The sequence below is a fragment of the Myxine glutinosa genome, chromosome 12 (assembly GCF_964187855.1).
Source record: "Myxine glutinosa chromosome 12, kmMyxGlut1.1, whole genome shotgun sequence".
In the NCBI taxonomy this organism is placed as follows: Eukaryota; Metazoa; Chordata; class Myxini; order Myxiniformes; family Myxinidae; genus Myxine; species Myxine glutinosa.
In genome coordinates, this window is record NC_136272.1 from 62,832,003 (window position 1) to 62,851,364 (window position 19,362).

Consider the following 19,362-nt stretch of genomic DNA (forward strand, 5'->3'; position numbering starts at 1 on the left):
TCACTGCATCATCCTCCATTGCCCATGGGATATGCATTGCATCATCCTCCATTGCCCATCGGATATGCATTGAATCATCCTCCATTGCCCATCGGATATGCATTGCGTCATCCTCCATTGCCCATGGGATATGCATTGCGTCATCCTCCATTGCCCATCGGATATGCATTGCATCATCCCCCATTGCCCATGGGATATGCATTGCATCATCCTCCATTGCCCATCGGATATGCATTGCATCATCCTCCATTGCCCATTGGATATGCATTGCGTCATCCTCCATCACCCACGGGATATGCATTGCATCATCCTCCATCTCCCACGGGATATGCATTGCATCATGCTCCATCTCCCATGGGATATGCATTGCATCATCCTCCATTGCCCATCGGATATGCATTGCATCATCCTCCATTGCCCATTGGATATGCATTGCGTCATCCTCCATCACCCACGGGATATGCATTGCATCATCCTCCATCTCCCACGGGATATGCATTGCATCATCCTCCATCTCCCACGGGATATGCATTGCATCATGCTCCATTGCCCATACAGAACACATTGCATCACACCATCATCCTGTCGGACATATTGCATCATCTCCCTTTGTCTATGCAGTGTATTGCATCTTTCTCCACCGACTATGTACCACTCACTGCCTCATCATCCATTCTCTATTTGGAGTGCATTGCGTCATCATGCACCATGCACCTGGAGCGTCTTGCTTCATCCTCCATAATCCACCTGGCACCTATTTTATAATCCTGTGCAGTTGTGCTGCTAACATGTGTTGGCCCATACATCATACACGAATATCTACGTTACAATTTTCTGGTCATCCTCAATGGAGACAAGGGCGTACCTTCTCAACAAGATCAATGAAGAAGTCCCTCACGTCTTTGCTGTGCATGAGCTTCGTAGCAATGTTCACCAGGCCACGAGAAAGGCCCTGCCACACACCGGAACAGCACACATCACACACCGGAACAGCACACATCACACAACGGATCATCACAGCCATCAAAAAACTCCACTTCAGCAGCTCCAATACTAACGGGTAGCTTATACTCCTCAAATGAAGCTTTCAGGCTTTACCTGGGGGATACAAGTTTCAGAGGGACACCTACTTTTTTTAACCATACCTTGTCACTTTGTCATTAGACAGATTAAAGGAGAGTGACACATTCTTTGTAAAGGTAAATACTCAAGGGGCAATCTACACATTACAAGTGCAAAGCAGGGGAGATTGAATGAAACACAAGATTGAATCAAGATTGAATGAAACACAAGATTGAATGAAACACAGGATTGAATGAAACACAAGATTGAATCAAGATTGAATTTATTTTTTTTTTATTTTTTTTGTATACAAGATCGAGGCTCGTGAAAGAGCGAACATTAATCACACAGAAAGACAAACAGACACACAAAACAAATAACATCGGGAGCGGTAGACAAGATGGGGAGAGAGGGGGAAGGACACAAACACAACATTTGAGAGCAGGGACCGAGAGACATGGAGACATCGAGAGAACTGTGGGAGGGAGAGGGCTTGGGGGGGAGGCATGGGAAGGGGGGGGGGGGGGGTGGGAGAGGTATAAAACATATGGACACTGCCAAGACTTCCAGGAAAGAAGTTGGAATTTCAAACAAGGTGGATCTGGGGTGAATTAGTGGGGGTAGAAAAGATCAAGGTTTTGGATGGGGGAAGATAAGAGATGGTGGTGAACAGCTGTTTTGAAGACCTGGAGGGAGGAGTGTGATTGAAGTGAGTGTGGGAGTTTGTTCCAGAGGCGGGAGAAAAGAGGAATGAAAGAGTGAAGGTGAGCAGAGAGCCGAGATTTCGGCAGTTTAACCATCAGAGGGTGGCTGGCAGATCTTGTGCGACCTGTAGGAATATTTGGGGGACAGAGCACAGAGAGAGCTGGGGGAGCAAGGCCGGAGAGGAGTCGGTAGAAGACAGAAAGACCACCTACCTGCCTGCGGTGAGTGAGTGAAAGGCCCTCAGAGATAGCTTCATCGCGGGGGATTCCAATGATTCTGAAAGCTTTGGATTCAACAGCGTGAAGCCGAGCCAGGTGTGAAGCAGGAGCACCAGCCCATAGGGGAGAACAGTATTCCATTGAGCTGCGGATGAAAGCCTTATATGTGGTGAGGAGCTCAGGTGTGCCTGATGAAACAAGATTGAAATGAAACAAGATTGAATGAAACAATGAAACAAGATTTTCAGAATCATTGGAATCTCCTGTGATGAAGTTAACTCCAAGGGCCTCTCACTCACTCACCGCAGGCAGGTTGGTGGTCTTTCTGTCTTCTACAGACTCCTCTCCGGCCTTGCTCCCCCAGCTCTCTCTGGGCTCTGTCCCCCCAATATTCCTACAGGTCGCACAAGATCTGCCTGCAACCCTCTTATGGTTAAACTGCCAAAATCTAGACTCTCTGCTCACCTTCACTCCTTCATTCCTCTTTTCTCCCGCCTCTGGAACAAACTCCCCCACTCCCTTCAATCCCACTCCTCCCGCCAGGTCTTTAAAACAGCTGTTCACCACCATCTCTTATCTTCCCCCATCCAAAACCTTGATCTTTTCCACCCCTGCTAATTCACCCCAGATACACTTTTTTTTTTTTTTAATTCCAACTTCTTTCGTGGAAGTCTTCCGCTTCCGGTCTTGCCGGCGAGGTTTCGTTTATTCGCAGCTCTCCATGCTATCCATCGAAATCGAAGCTAAGTAATTGTTCCCATTTGTATTTTCGTTATAACTGTATTTATTTTATGGTGTGTGTACGTATATTGTGTCCCGAGGAAGATTTTCGGTGCAAATCTTTCATACCTGTATAGAAAATCGTGTTAATTCGTATCGTGTCTTCTGAGGCCTTGTAAGTATCCAACCTTGAGGCTTTGTTTTTCTCTCAGCGGTCCGCCGTTTGTGCTCCAATAACTTTCGTTCTCTGTTTTTCCCAGTCTTTTCACCCCATAGCCTACTTCCTTGTTTAAAATCTCAACTCAAAAAACAAACAAAAAAAAACACTTCCTTCTCTGTTCTTATTCTTTGTTCTCATTCGTTTATTCGTTCTTATTCGTTCGTTCATTCTTCAACCACGTGTTTCTCCCCCAGTTCCCCAGATAGTTTTCACTGTTATTAACCTTAAAATGTTTACACTTTCCCCTCAAGTTCTGTATTCCGTCGTATAATATAACACCTTTTTCTTCTTCTTCTTTAAAAGGCTGCTTTCGACTTGCTCACCAAATCTATTCATCCCAAAAAAAAATTCCATCTCTTTCAGTGCCTCTTTTCTACATTCCATAAACTCTCCTGCACTCCATCCTCCCTCCAGCGTCCTTAAACGTATTTTTGACTCGAAGGTCTCAAGAAACTCATTTTGCAATAAATGTTCGTTTCCCATTAATCGTACACTTTCCAAAATCCAATCTCACCCCTCCCCTCCAAATCTTCCCCATAACCCCTCCCCTCCAAATCTTCCCCATCACCCCTCCCCTCCAAATCTTCCCCATCACCCCATCCCTTTCAAATCTTCCCCCTTTCCCCTCCCCTCCTAATCCTCCCCATCACCCATCCCTTTCAAATCTCCCCCCTTGCCCCTTCCCTCCTAAACTCCACCCACACCCCTCCCCTCCAAGACTCCCCCTCGCCCCTCCCCTCCTAGACTCCCCCCTCACCCCTCCCCTCCAAATCTCCCCCATATCCCATCCCTTTCAAATCCCTCCCCTTGTCCCTTCCCTCCTAAACTCCCCCCTTGCCCCTCCCCTTCAAATCTCCCCACCCTCATTTCTTCTCAATTTCCCCCTCTCACTCCCCCTCCTCAAAGCGTCCTCCCCGCTTCTTCCCCCTTCCAACTCTCACCTCCATCTCCCCAAACCTTCTGCCTCGCTCTTCCCCCTCCTCAAATAACACATCATTGTGCCTCACCCAATCACCATCAATCCTTTTGTCCGCCCCATCCTTCCCTTTCTCCAAGCTATTCTGAAATCTCTGACACACCTTCAACAGCTCTCCCTACCTCTTCCACCTCTTCCACATCTTACCCTACCCCTCCCCGCCCCTGTTCTGTATCCGATGCCCCCCCTTCCTCTTCATTAACGGTATGGACCTCAAACATCCGGGGCCTTCGTTCAAACTTAACTGATCTCTCCATACAGGTTGCTTCTGTCAAACCAGACGTGATCTGCTTAACAGAAACTTTCCTCCTTCATGATGTCTCTGATGCCTTGGTATCTCTCCCGGGTTACTCCCTCCTCCGGTATGATAGACCTGAGCCTCGTCCTGGAGGTGGGGTTGCTATCTTTATCAAAAACTCTCTTCCTCACTCGCCCTGCACTGCACTGCCCTCTATCCACCTCACCCCCAGGAATACCTTTGGCTACGGCTTCCCCTTCGCTCCCACCTTTTGTTCATATGTGTGTTGTACCGTCCACCAAACAGTGATGACTCCATCTACATCTCGCTGTCCGATAATATGGACCAACTTCTATCTACCCATCCCAACTCTCTCTTCCTCATATACGGTGATTTAAATTGTCACCATGCCAGTTGGCTGGGTGTGGGTACCTCTCTCACCAGCCATGGCTCCTCAGCAAAGGAGTTCTGCGACTCACTGGGACTGACACAATCTGTCAATTTCCCTACCCGGATCTCAGTCAACGGAGCATCTTCTCTTCTGGACTTGGTTATGACTAACTTCCGTGAAAATGTCTGCTGCTCTTCTTCTGCTCCAATCGGCTCATCTGATCATGTGCTTGTTAAAGTGGACATCTCTCTGACCATTCTCAGAGAGCCTCCTCAGCGTCGACGAGTCTGGCATTTCACTCAGGCCAACTGGCACGGTCTTCATGCAGCCATCAATCATCTGGACTGGTCTCCCATCTCTACCACCTCTGACATCAACTCATCCTGGGAATTCTTCCAAAGTAAATTGCTCTCTCTCATGCACAGATTTATCCCATCTCGTCTTCAGTTGTCATACCCTTCCTCCCGTCCATGGTACACAGAATCTTGTGGTGAGGCTGTTGCCCAGAAACAACTTGTCTTCGTCTCGTGGAAAGCAAATCCAATGTAAGGAAATCTCATTTCCTTTCACAATGCCCGAAACAAGTGTGTGTCCACCCTCAGGAGAGCCAGGAAAAAATATCTCTCCGTTCTCAAGACCGAACTCTCTTATCTGTCTCCCTCTTCCAAATCCTGGTGGCGTCTGGTCAAATCTGTTTCTGGTGTTTGTTCCCCCTCCATCCCCTCCCTTACCTCAAACGGCTACACAGCTGACTCCGCACGTGAAAAAGCTGAATGCCTCAACTCTGTGTTGGCCTCTAAATCTTGTGTCCCAAACCCATCCCTCTCTGTACCCACCGTACCCAGTCGTACCCAGCTGCTCCTGGACTCCGTGTCCTTTCCTCCTGACAAGGTGGAAAAGTTTCTGTCAACCCTCGACTCTGATTCTGCAACTGGACCTGACGGCATCAGCCCACGGGTCCTAAAATCCTGTTCTTCCGCTCTTTCACTCCCTCTCTCTGTTCTCTTCACCCTCGCTTTTGCTCAAGGTCAACTGCCATCTGCTTGGAAATCTGCCAACATCACTGCTTTGCACAAAAAGGTGCAAAAACAGATCCTAGCAACTACAGACCAATCAGCCTTCTCCCAATTATCAGCAAAGTCATGGAATCCATCATTGCTTTGGATATGAAATCTTTCCTCTTCTCCAATGGCTTGATCTCTGATCATCAATTTCGTTTCAGACCAGGTCACTCTACTCTGGACATGCTGCTTCTGCTGTCTCAACAATGGATGGAGGTCCTCAATGCCAACCAGGAAATCAGAGCTGTCTCCCTTGACATATCACGTGCCTTCGATACGGTCTGGCACCCCACTCTGCTCACCAAACTCTCCTCCTTTGGTATCCATGGAAATCTCCACGCATGGCTGGCGGACTTCCTCTATAGTCGTAGTCAACGTGTGGCCCTGAATGGGTTTCTCTCATCTCCTCTTCCTGTTCAGGCTGGAGTTCCCCAAGGCAGTGTTCTAGGCCCTGTGCTTTTTCTGGTCTTCATCAATGATCTCTCTGACTCTCTTGAAAATCCTCTCTATCTCTTTGCTGTTGACTCCACTATCTGCCGCTCCATTCCTCATCCCTCAGATCGGCAGTCTGCAGCCTCCTCACTCTCTGCAGACCTGGACAAAATCACAGACTGGGCAAACAAGTGGAACATGTCTTTCAATCCTGACAAATCTCACACTCTTACGATGTCTCTCCGAAAAGACCGACTGGACAACCCTCCCATCTACTTTCTGAATAATCCTCTCCAAGAAGTTCTGTCACTCAAGCTTTGACAAGATTGAATCAAGATTGAATGAAACACAAGATTGAATCAAGATTGAATGAAACACAAGACTGACTCAAGATTGAATGAAACACAAGATTGAATCAAGATTGAATGAAGCACAAGATTGAATCAAGATTGAATGGATCACAAGATTGAATCAAGATTGAATGAAACACAAGACTGAATCAAGATTGAATGAAACACAAGATTGAATCAAGATTGAATGAAACACAAGACTGAATCAAGATTGAATGAAACACAAGACTGACTCAAGATTGAATGAAACACAAGATTGAATCAAGATTGAATGAAGCACAAGATTGAATCAAGATTGAATGGATCACAAGATTGAATCAAGATTGAATGAAACACAAGATTGAATCAAGATTGAATGAAACACAAGATTGAATCAAGATTGAATGAAACACAAGACTGAATCAAGATTGAATGAAACACAAGACTGAATCAAGATTGAATGAAGCAAGTGAATTGAAAAACATAAATGTGAGAAAATAAAAACACAAGAAGAAAGGAGGATTTGGGAGGGAAAAAGATTGGTTTAGGGAGTTGGGGGACATGGGGAGGGGAGGTCATGGAGGAGACAAGATTAAGGGGAAGAGAGGGAAAGCAAATGTCTAGGCCATATTGAGAAGGGATCCCTAGCCCTATATGGCCCCTTATGGCTCTATATGGCTAGATGGCTAGATGGTCTAGGTATGGGCCTAGATTGCCTAGCCTGGGATCGAATCTTGGGCGTTATAAACTTCCATCCTGGTGTTTCACAGGCAGGGAAGATTCATCAATGTGTGTGCCGTCCCTGGGATGGACGTTAAGCTGGGCGTCCTGTCTGCCAGCATCAGTTGGTGGAATTAAAAGAACCCACTGTGTCCTTTGTGAAGAATAGTTATCGCCGGCACTGTGAACAAATGACAAATTCCTGCTCCAACCTACACAGGGCACTGCATCAGCAGCACACCTGTGCCCCGAGTAAATGATACTATCCTGAGCCATACGCTGCGTATGACAGAAGAAGAAGAAGAAGATTGAGAAGAGAGGGAGGGGATGACATATGCTGTGCATGGTGTGTACAAAATAAAAGGATGATGGGTCCGAAGGTGAAGGATGTGGTTAGCTCAGTTGGGAAGGGGTGGGGTGAGGGGGAGGGCGGGGCTTTACAGGTGTTGCATTGACAGGTGCAGTTTAATGTGCAACATCTTTTTCTTAAGCAGGTTTGTAATGTTAAAGATTTGAATCGATTTAAAATTTTCCTGCAACTCCCATTGCCTGGAGTTCGGCATTGGGGAAGGTAACCTAATCAAAGATTGCAATCTTCAAGCTGTTAAACCATGAGCAATTTCACAGGTGTCGTGCACACAGCCGAGTGGACAGGTAACCAACCGGAAACATGTAAACAAGCTGCACGGAAATAAACGAGCGCACCTTGTGGTCTCAAGTTTTGCACAAATCACACAAACACAAACCACGAATGAAAAGTTCTTATTCTGCTCTTATTGATTCTTTGGACATAATTAAATAATACTTTTTTTTTTTAGATGAACAAAACTGAACTCTGGCCACCTGTGACATTCAGCGTGCCCTCCTCACCTTGAAGTTGCCCTCGATGTCACAATGCGTCGACATTTTCCCCCGAACACCACGACACACGAGGCTGCAACAAGGGACGGGGATCGTTAACTCACCGATGCACCTGGCCCACAAAGGAGTGGTTTCGTAGTGAGTTACCACCTGTAATAATAGATCAACATATTTTTCATTTCTAATAATTATTACTTACAAAATCGAAGATTTTTCAACTATATTGGTCGCTCTAGCAGGGAAAAATGGCCTTAAAACGATCATTCATTCATTCATTCATTGGTCGGTTGTGTTTGTGGTTCTGTCTGTCTGTTTGTTTATCACCGGCCTACAGGTCACAATTTTCAACCGATCTTCAACGAAACTTCACCAAATGGTAGAGTTGGTCATAATCAATAAGCCTATTGTTTTTGAGGTCAAAAGGTCAACATAGGCCAAAGGTCACCAACTTTGCTGCATTTCTAAAATCCTCAATTTTCATCCGATTGACTTGAAATTTGAAGAAGACTTGTATATCTGGTCACTGATTCAACCACCAAGAATATTTGAGGTCAACATAGGCCAAAAGGTCAACATAGGCCAAATTTCTAAAATCCTCAATTTTCATCCAATTGACTTTAAATTTTCCCGGTGTGTACCCTGGTTTAGAATAGGTACACTGTATCCCTGCGTGTCGTAAGAAGCAACAAAGAGGGTTGGCGTCAGGAAGGGCATCTGGCCATAAAACATTGCCTCAAAAAGAGAACCATGACAATTACAACTAGATATGGGCAGGGTACAGCCCGAAGTGGAGATCGGTTTCTGAGGTTTGGGACATGGAATGTAGGGACAATGACAGGGAGATCAGGAGAAGTGGTGGAAGTATTGGTCAGAAGAAGAGTGGACATATGTTGTGTGCAAGAGACGAGAAGGAAGGGAAGTGGTGTGAGAATGGTTAAGGGTAGGCAGGGACAGAAATACAAGTTTGTGTGGCAAGGGTGCCCAGAGGCATGAATGGTGTTGGTGTCCTGTTTTCTGAGGAGTTTGTAGACAGTGTGGTGAGTGTGACGAGAGTGAGTGATAGGTTGATGATGGTGAAAATGATGATTGGAAAGCTCTTGGTGAACGTCATCTCGGGATATGCTCCGCAGGTTGGTCGGAGCGATGAAGAGAAGGACAAGTTCTGGTGTGCGATAGAGAAGCTGATGGAAAACGTGAAAGATGAGGAAGTTGTTGTGGTAGGAGGAGACCTAAATGGACATGTCGAAAGGAGTATGGACGGTTTTGAGGGAGTTCATGGGGGTTACGGATATTGTGTGAGAAATGGAGAAGGTGAAAGGATTTTGGAGTTTGCTGATGGAGCTGATTTGTTGATTTGTAATACTCAGTTTCAGAAAGAGGATAATAAGCTTGTTACATACATGTCAGGTTGGTCGACGACAACCGTTGACTACCTGCTGGTGCGTAGGTGAGATAGGGGGCACCTCTGGGACACAAAGGTGATCCCGGGGGAGGAGGCTGTTTCACAGCACCACTTGGTTGTCTGCGACATAAGGGTGAAAGGTGTGAGGAGAGCTCGGCGGGTGAAGTAACAACCGAGAATGAAGGTGTGGAGGTTGAAAGAGGTGACAGTAAGGGAGGCATTAAAAGAGAGGCTGAGTAGGGTCGAGGATGATGTGGTTGAGCTTGAACGTGGTTGGATGTCAATGAAAGATAGTCTGTTGGGAGCCGTTGGTGAGGTATGTGAATGGACAAAGGGACCACCGAGGCACTCGGAAACATGGTGGCGGGATGATGGTGAGAACGAGGATTGACAAGCAGAGGAAGAAGTTCAAGGAGTGGCAGAAGGCGAAGGGTACGGGAGCAGAAAAGGCAGAGCATGAAAGTTATAAGGCAGCCAAGAAGGCTGCAAAGAAAGAGGTAGCAAAGGCTCAGGAGGCATGTAGGAAAATGTTCGGAGAACGCTTGGATTTGGAAGAAGGTCAGAGAGCGGTATTCAGGATTGCAAAGCAGATAGCGAAAGAGAAGTGTGATGTGATGGGGGTGAGTTGCTTGAAGGATGAAGTGGGACAAATCGTTGTGGACCCAGATGGAATTAAAGGAAGATGGAAGAGATATATGGAAATACTGTTGAATGCAGAGAATGAATGGGATGGCAACAGAGAGAGTAACCCAGTTTTAGGACCGGCAGAGAAGATAACTGAGAAGGAAGTTGAGGAAGCGATAAAAGCAATGAAGAGTTGAAAAGCAGGAGGGCCGACAGGAGTTGTGGGAGATATGTTGAAGGCAGCAGGAAGTTGGGGTGTGAAGAGAATGACAGAGATCTGTAATCTGGTGGTGAAAGAAGGCCGCATTCCATTGGATTGGGAACTGAGTACCCTCGTCCCTCTACACAAGGGGAAAGGTGACCCTCTGGAGTGTGGTTCGTACCGAGCGATAAAGTTATTGGAGCATGGAATGAAGGTATTGGAAAGGTTGTTGGAGAGGAGGATAAGGAGGAAAGTGAAGATCGACGAAATGCAGTTTGGATTTATGCCAGGAAGAGGAACGACAGACGTGCTCTTTATTGTGAGGCAGTTGCAGGAGAAGTATATGGAGAAGAGGAAGAAGTTGTTTCTTGGGTTTGTTGATCTGGAGAAAGCATTCGATAGGGTTCCACGTGAAGTAGTGACATGGGCATTGAGGAAGTTAGGAGTGGAGGAATGGTTGATCAGAGTGGTGATGGCAATGTACAAAAGAGCGCGCACAGCTGTAAGGACGAAGGACGGGAACAGTGGTGAGTTTGAGGTGAAGTTGGGAGTGCATCAGGGGTCGGTACTAAGTCCACTACTATTTGTAGCTGTGATGGAGGTGCTGGCTCAGAACGTAAAGGAGGGTTTACCGTGGGAGTTGTTGTATGCAGATGATCTGGTGTTGATTGCAGAAAGTATGGATGGACTGAAGGAAAATATGAACAAGTGGAAGGAATGTATGGAGACAAAAGGTCTGAAGGTGAATATAGGAAAGACGAAGGTGATGGCAAGTGGTAAAGCATGTGGTGAGGTGGAAAGAACTGGGAAGTGGCCATGTGCTGTGTGCAGGAAGGGTGTCGGAGTGAACTCCATTCAATGTGCAATGTGCGCTGAGTGGGTTCATCAAAAATGTAGTGGTCTGAGAGGGTCATTAACTAGTGTGGCAGCTACATTCAAATGTCAGGTGTGCACAGAGGGAGCTGCAGATGGAGGAAATGTTGAGTTGGATCTTGAAGACGGTGTGAAGCTGGAAGGTGTGAAAACATTTTGCTACCTCGGAGACATGCTGAATGGAGAAGGTGGATCAGACTCGGCAACGGTTGCTAGAGTGAGATGTGCATGGAAGAAGTTTCGGGAACTGAGTGGCGTGCTGATGAGGAGGGGAGTGTCGTTGAAGCTGAAGGGAAAGGTGTATGCTGCATCTGTGAGAAGTGTTACGATTTATGGGAGCGAGACATGGGTCATGAACGTAGGGCAGCAACGAAGGCTGGAAAGGGTGGAAATGCGAATGGTTCGGTGGATGTGCGGAGTATCGTTGAGAGAGAGGAAGACAAATGATGAATTGCGAAAGATGATGGGAATAGAGCCTGTGATTGATGCTGTGAAGAGGAACAGGTTGAGATGGTTTGGTCATGTGTTGAGGAAGGATGAAAGTGACTGGTTGAGAAGAGTGATGGAAGTTAATGTAGAAGGAAGTAGAGGACGGGGAAGACCGAGAAAGACTTGGCTAAAGATGGTGGAAGAAGAAATGCGGGCAAGGGGGTTAACAAGGAGAGATGCAGAAAATAGGGCAAAATGGAGAAGATTGTCATGGGGACCGCAAGGCTAACCCCCGCTCTAGCAGGGAAAATGGCCTTTAAAATGCATGTTGTTGTTGTTGTTGTTGTCTAGGAACGCGATTCAAATAATTCACCTGAACTGTGGAGCAGAGTCATTATTTGTGAAATTTGGCTACCTTTTCTTGAATAAAGAAAATTGCCCTTCCCGTTCAAAGTCCGGATTGGAGATTGGCCCGGTCATAACGGTCGAAAATGAGAGGTAAGCTCCCCATCCTCACAAGGTGGGGGGGGGGGGGGGGGGGGGGTAGGTGGGGATAGAAGTGGGGTGGCATTGGGGAGTTGTGCCCATGACCTGACCCTGGGTACCCTGAGCAGGTTGGGCCTAGCTGTTTTTTTACTCTTTCTCTCTGATTTTCAGACGTAAACACACAAAATTGCCTTATTTTACACATAGGTAGTCGGATGAACAACGTGGCTACCTGTCTTCTCATTTTTTCCACCACCACCTTTGAACGGCTACCTGTATGTACCTTTAGTCAAATGGGTAAATTCTGTACATCCAAATGGCCTTTGGGTAAAGGTATAGGAGTTACAGCTTACCTGTACTGTTCTGGAGTAAAGTTTGTAAAGTCTGTCAATTTATGCCCGTTTTGTAGTAATAAACAAAAGTTGTACAAACTCCGTTGTACGGACAAAACAAAAGTTGTACAAACTCCGTTGTACGGACAAAACAAAAGTTGTACAAACTCCGTTGTACGGACAAAACACACCATACAGGTTAACTCCCGAACAAAAGTTGTTCGGGAGTTAACATCCAGGTTAACATGACGATAAACACACCATACAAATTAGGGACTTAACATCCAGGATAACATGACGATAAACACACCATACAAATTAGGGAGTTAACATCCAGGTTAACATGACGATTAACACACCATACAGGTTCGGGAGTTAACATCCAGATTAACATGACGATTAACACACCATACAGGTTAGGGAGTTAACATCCAGATTAACATGACGATTAACACACCATACAGGTTCGGGAGTTAACATCCAGATTAACATGACGATTAACACACCATACAGGTTCGCGAGTTAACATCCAGATTAACATGACGATTAACACACCATACAGGTTCCGGAGTTAACATCCAGATTAACATGACGATTAACACACCATACAGGTTCGGGAGTTAATATCCAGATTAACATGACGATTAACACACCATACAGGTTCGGGAGTTAACATCCAGATTAACATGACGATTAACACACCATACAAATTAGGGAGTTAACATCCAGATTAAAATGACGATTAACACACCATACAGGTTCGGGAGTTAACATCCAGATTAACATGACGATTAACACACCATACAGGTTCGGGAGTTAACATCCAGATTAACATGACGATTAACACACCATACAGGTTCGGGAGTTAACATCCAGGTTAACATGACGATTAACACACCATACAAATTAGGGAGTTAACATCCAGATTAACATGACGATTAACACACCATACAGGTTCGGGAGTTAACATCCAGATTAACATGACGATTAACACACCATACAGGTTAGGGAGTTAACATCCAGATTAACATGACGATTAACACACCATACAGGTTCGGGAGTTAACATCCAGGTTAACATGACGATAAACACACCATACAAATTAGGGAGTTAACATCCAGATTAATATGACGATTAACACACCATACAGATTAGGGAGTTAACATCCAGATTAACATGACGATTAACACCATACAGATTAGGGAGTTAACATCCAGATTAACATGACGATTAATACACCATACTGATTAGGGAGTTAACATCCAGATTAACATGACGATTAACACACCATACAGGTTAGGGAGTTAACATCCAGATTAACATGACGATTAACACACCATACAGGTTAGGGAGTTAACATCCAGGTTAACATGACGATTAACACACCATGCAGATTAGGGAGTTAACATCCATGTTAACACAATAATTAACACACCATACAGGTTAGGGAGTTAACATTCAGGTTAACATGATGATTAACACACCATACAGATTAGGGAGTTACCATCCAGGTTAACACAATGATTAATACACCATGCAGATTAGGGAGTTAACATCCAGGTTAACATGACGATTAACACCATACAGATTAGGGAGTGAACATCCAGGTTAACAGAATGAGTAACACACCATGCAGATTAGGGAGTTAACATCGAGATTAACACAACGAGCAGGAAGTGGAGCCAAAACGTGTTAAGAACACTGCAACACACCCCTTGTGTTGGTCCAATAGGTCTTTGTCAGAGATCAACACCTTCAGGTCTTTCAGATCTTGCAGGAACTCCCTGTCCAGGTCCACGTCCATGTCATCGGCCACCGAGCCTGAGAGATTTTGAACCAAAGTGAAAATGGCGTAGTTTTACAAAAGCATTGCCCTACCTGGAGAAAGATACCCGTGCCCCCGTGTCTGTGCCGTGTCACAACGGCTTCGGCGGCTTGAGCTCACGATACCTGCGGCTCCGAGAGTCCAACTCCTGATCAGCTGTTCCGCACAAAAGGCAAAGTCCTCAAATGTGAGGTAGAGCATTTTCTTCTTGCCGGTCTCAAACCGGTTGTTGGCAAAGAACACGATGGCCGAATAATCCCTGTAGGCCAAAAAAAAGAACAACAGTGCATTCTCAGCCAATCGTGTTGTCGCAGAAGCAGCACGTCGCCGCTCTTTGCATCGTTGCGTGGAAGCGTGGACGCGACAATGTCGCAGTACGCCCCTGTTAATGACTAATAACGACCTTGCCAGTTTCTCTGAAAGCAGGAAGTGCTGCTGGACATTCTCAACCAACGAGCCCTTCATCTCTTCCACCACTTTGAATACGCGCTTAAAGTTGTCAAACTGCGCACGCGGACGAACATCAACTGAACAGATCATAGAATACAACCGTTGGGCCCTCGTGCAATCAGTTTCTCCACAGCACACGTCGTCATAGATGCAACCAAACGTACAGGCTGAGGTATGAAGGCCAAACATCATGTCAGCCAACCTTGACATCATGTTTGTCGTTTTAATGTTACTGGTGCACACACTCCCTGCAGGTGTGTATGTGTATATATGTGTGTATCTGTATGTGTATATGTATATGTGTGTATGTAGGGTCATGTTCTTATCCTCTGTGTGGGATATAGATTACGGTAGATCTCAGCTTTGGCCCATTAGTCTGTGGGGGACGAAATAAGCATACAAGGCCTCAAGGACGTCGTCTTTCATTCATTTCAGTTTAGTGTTAAACAGCAGTAGCGAATGTTTAAAAAGGTAATCATACGTGGTCGTGGTTTATAATATTTTTATGTCTGGTAGAGGTGTCCGCACAAAATGTCACAATAAGCTCGTTATACACACGTTAACACGGCGTTTGTCGAAGGAGGCAAAAACCTCCTGGGGCAAGGGGAGATATTATTTAGTATTAATATCGTTTTGTAATAAAATTAATATTGTGCACTTTGCATTATTGTCGTTATTACCTCTGCCACCTAAGGTGGACTCGGGTTATGTTTTCATGCATGTCTGACTGTCCGTGATAACGATATTTCAAAAGGTTGTGGACAGATTCGGACGAAACATGGTGGAGATGTTGGGGATGTGACAAGGACAAAATGATTCGATTTTGGTGAAGATCAGGATCTGGATACGAGAATTTTCTAAGTGATTCTTCACCATTGAGAGATAGGTCCAAAATGAAACATAGCATTGTAGCGGTTACCGCTGGATGCACACAATCGCCTTGCACCGGCCAGAACACGGCCAGACGCGCCTCTCCCGGGCATGCCCGGACTCACTGTTCCCGGGCACGCCCGAACCTCCCGGGCACGCCCGGTCTCGTCTTTCCCGGGCATGCCCGCTCTCGCCTTTCCAGGGCTCGCCCAGAGCGTCCGGGCATGCCCGCTATCGCCTTTTCAGGGCTCGCCCAGAGCGTCCGGGCATGCCCGCTATCGCCTTTCCAGGGCTCGCCCAGAGCGTCCGGGCATGCCCGCTATTGCCTTTCCAGGGCTCGCCCAGAGCGCCCGGGCACGCCCAGCCTCGACTTGCCAGGCCGCAGCCAAACACGCCCGGGCAGGTCCAGACTCGCCTTTCCAAGGCTCGCCCTTGACACCCGGGCATGCCCGGTATAGCTTTTGCCGGGCAAACTTCCCGACATAAATGTGTATATATATTGCTGCCCGATAAACGGGCTTGTCAGAATACCTGAGCTGTTTTGTTTCAATAAAGCAACTCGGACGAATTCCGTCTTTGGTCGCGTCAATTCTTTCGACTCGCGTTGGAGCGCAGTTCCTTCATTGGTGACCTACCGACATGGATACGGCAGTGACGCTTAAACTGCCTACCTTCTGGGAGGCTCACGCGGCTGTTTGGTTCGCTCAGGCGGACTCTCAGTTCGCCCTGCGAGGCATCACCGCGGACGACACCCGCTTCCACCATGTTGTGGCGGCGCTCGGTTCCGCCACCGCGGCCCGCGCCTTGAGCCTCCTCGAGCACCCGCCGGCTGCTGACAAATACGACGCGCTGAAGACACTCCTCCTCGACGCTTTCGCCCTCTCACCGGCAGCACGCGCACGGCGCCTGCTCGCTCTGCCCGAGCTCGGCGACACGCGCCCGTCAGAGCGCATGGACTATATGCTCTCGTTGCTCGGTGAGCACTCTCCGGATTTTCTGTTCCGTGAGCTGTTCCTTCGCCAGCTGCCTCACCCGGTACGCCTCGCCCTGGCTGGCACGTTGATCACGGATTCCCGCGCCCTCGCCAGGGAAGCCGATAAGATCTCCTCGGCGGGCCAGCACATCAGCGCGGTTACCTGGAGCCCGCCGCCATCCGAGGCGACGCCCACGACGCCCGAGCGCCCTGCGCGGTTGGAGGCCGAACTGCCGGTGCAACTGGCGGCCGCCACGCCGCACCGCCCGCTTCTGACACGACGGCCGGGGCCTCCACCTGACCGGGCGTGGTGTTATTACCACGCCAGGTTCGGACACAAGGCTCGGACGTGCCGGCCCCCGTGCACTTTCGGCAGGTCGGGAAACGGCCGGGCCGGCGTTCATTCCCAGCCATGAGCGCCGGCCACTCGGGCAACTTGCTGTTTATTCGGGACAAAGCGTCTGGGCGGCGTTTCCTGTGTGACACCGGCGCCCAACTGAGCGTCATACCCGCCTCCGAGCAGGACAGGCAGGACGCCGTTTGCGGCCCCTCTTTGGTCGCTGCTAATGGCTCGACCATACGCACTTTCGGCCCACGCGTCGTCACCCTCTGCTTCGGCAGCCAGCGTTTTCAATGGACTTTTGTGACCGCCTGCGCCCCCACGGCTTTGCTGGGCGCCGACTTCCTCTGCGCGCACGGGCTGCTGGTCGACATCAAACGTCGTCGCCTTGTCAACGCCGAGACCTTCAGCTCCCTGGCGTGCACGATGAGCAGCTCCGCGCCGACCGAACTGGCGTGCGCCCTCCCGGCAGCGAACGAGTTCGCTCGCCTGCTCGCGGAATTCCCGGCCCTCACGCGGCCGACGTTTTCGGCCGTCGCGGTGCGGCACGGGATCGAGCACCACATACCCACTACGGGCCCGCCGGTCTACGCCAGGGCCCGCCGCCTCGACCCGGCCAAGCTCGCCGTGGCGAAGGCCGAGTTCGACGCATTGGAGCACCTCGGCATCGTGCGGCGCTCCGATAGCGCGTGGGCCTCACCACTGCACATCGTGCCAAAGCCGGGGGGTGGATGGCGCCCGTGTGGCGACTACCGCCGTCTCAACGACGCTACCACCCCCGACAGGTACCCGATCCCGCATATTCAGGACTTTTCCGCCCGTTTGGTGGGACGGGTCATCTTTTTGAAAATTGACCTGATACGGGGCTACCACCAGGTACCTGTCCCGGCGGCCGACGTCCCGAAGACGGCCGTCATCACGCCGTTCGGCCTGTTCGAATTTTTGCGGATGCCGTTTGGCCTCAAGAACGCGGCCCAGGCGTTCCAGCGCTTGATGGACGGCGTGCTGCGCGACCTGCCGTTTCTTTTCGTCTATCTGGACGATATCCTCGTCGCCAGCACGTCCCGCGCCGAGCACCTCCTCCACCTCCGAATACTGTTCGGTCGCCTCAGCGAGCACGGCTTAATTGTCAACCCGGTCAAATGCCACTTCGGCGCGACGACCGTTGACTTTTTGGGCCACCGCATCACCAAGATCGGGGCCGTGCCGCTGCCGACCAAGGTCGAGGCCATCACCACGTTCCCGCGTCCCCTTTCCATCAAGGCCCTCCAAGAGTTCCTCGGCATGGTGAATTTTTATCACCGATTCGTGCCCCGCGCTGCTCAGCTCATGCGGCCACTTTACGAGGCCCTCCGGGGCAAGCCGGCCAAGCATGACATTGTTTGGTCCGCGGCCATGGACGCGGCCTTCGCCAGCGCCAAACGGGCCCTCGCCGACGCAACGCTGCTGGCTCACCCGGTGCTCAACGCGCCCATCGCCCTCACTACGGACGCCTCCAACTACGCGGTGGGCGCCGTCCATGAGCAATGGGTGGACGGGGTTTGGCAGCCACTCGCTTTTTTCAGCCGGCAACTCCGGCCGAACGAGTTAAACTACAGCACGTTCGACCGCGAGCTGCTCGGGCTATTCCTGGCCGTTCGCCATTTCCGACACCTCCTGGAGGGCCGCCCGTTCACGGCTTTCGTCGACCACAAGCCGTTGGTCTACGCAATGGCTAAGGTCACGGAGCCGTGGTCGGCCCGCCAGCAGCGCCACCTCTCCGCCGTGTCGGAGTTCACCACGGACATCCGGCACGTCGCCGGCAAAGACAACGCCGTAGCCGACTGTCTTTCTCGGGCCAGCGCGAACGCGGTCCACCTCGGCGTAGACTTCGCGCTCATGGCGGCCGACCAGACCACCGACGCCTCGGTGCAGGCACTCCGTGCGGCGGACACGGGCCTCCGCCTGGCCGACATTCCCTTCGCGGGCACCGTCCTGCTCTGCGACGTCTCCCAGGGCCAGCCTCGCCCCATCGTGCCCGTTTCCTGGCAGCGCCGCATCTTCGCCTCCATCCACGGCCTTTCTCACCCGGGCCGGAAAGCTTCTCAGAAGCTGGTGTCGGCGCGTTTCGTCTGGCACGGCCTTCGACGAAACATCCGCGACTGGGCCAACGCCTGCACGGCCTGCCAGCGGGTCAAGGTCCACCGCCACACCCAGGCCCCGCTGGCACCTTTCGCCGTGCCTGAACGGCGTTTCGACCACGTCCACGTGGACCTGGTGGGTCCCCTGCCCCCCTCGCGGGGGTTCACCCACCTGCTCACCATGGTGGACAGGACCACCAGGTGGCCGGAGGCTGTGCCCCTCGCCTCCACCACCACCGCCGACGTGGCGCAGGCGTTCATCGCCACCTGGGTCGCGTGCTTCGGCGCACCAGCGGACATCTCGTCCGACCGCGGCCCACAGTTCACGTCTGAGCTTTGGGGCGCGGTCGCCCGTTCGTTGGGGGTCACGCTGCACCGCAGCACGGCCTACCACCCCCAAGCCAACGGGTTGTGCGAGCGGTTTCACCGCTCCATGAAGGCCGCACTCATGGCCGGCCTTCAGGACGACGGTTGGGCCGACCGGCTGCCGTGGGTCCTTTTGG

General features: G+C 49.7%; 1 protein-coding gene across 4 annotated transcripts in view; it reads right to left on the bottom strand.

Annotated features, from left to right (window-relative positions):
- The window catches only part of FIBP (FGF1 intracellular binding protein), a 32,725-nt gene that overhangs the window by 1,178 nt on the left and 12,185 nt on the right, over positions 1-19,362 (bottom strand). For all 4 annotated transcript variants that reach the window (XR_013621120.1, XR_010986538.2, XM_068131815.2 and 1 more), the window contains 5 exons: positions 14,510-14,610; positions 14,232-14,365; positions 13,994-14,102; positions 7,943-8,006; positions 866-952 (listed from right to left, as the gene is read on the bottom strand). Coding sequence is in view for 2 of the 4 variants with exons in the window: in XM_068131815.2 (XP_067987916.1) it covers positions 866-952; positions 7,943-8,006; positions 13,994-14,102; positions 14,232-14,365; positions 14,510-14,610 (495 nt within the window). In the remaining 2 variants the exon portion in view is untranslated. The remainder of the gene's footprint in view (positions 1-865; positions 953-7,942; positions 8,007-13,993; positions 14,103-14,231; positions 14,366-14,509; positions 14,611-19,362) is intronic.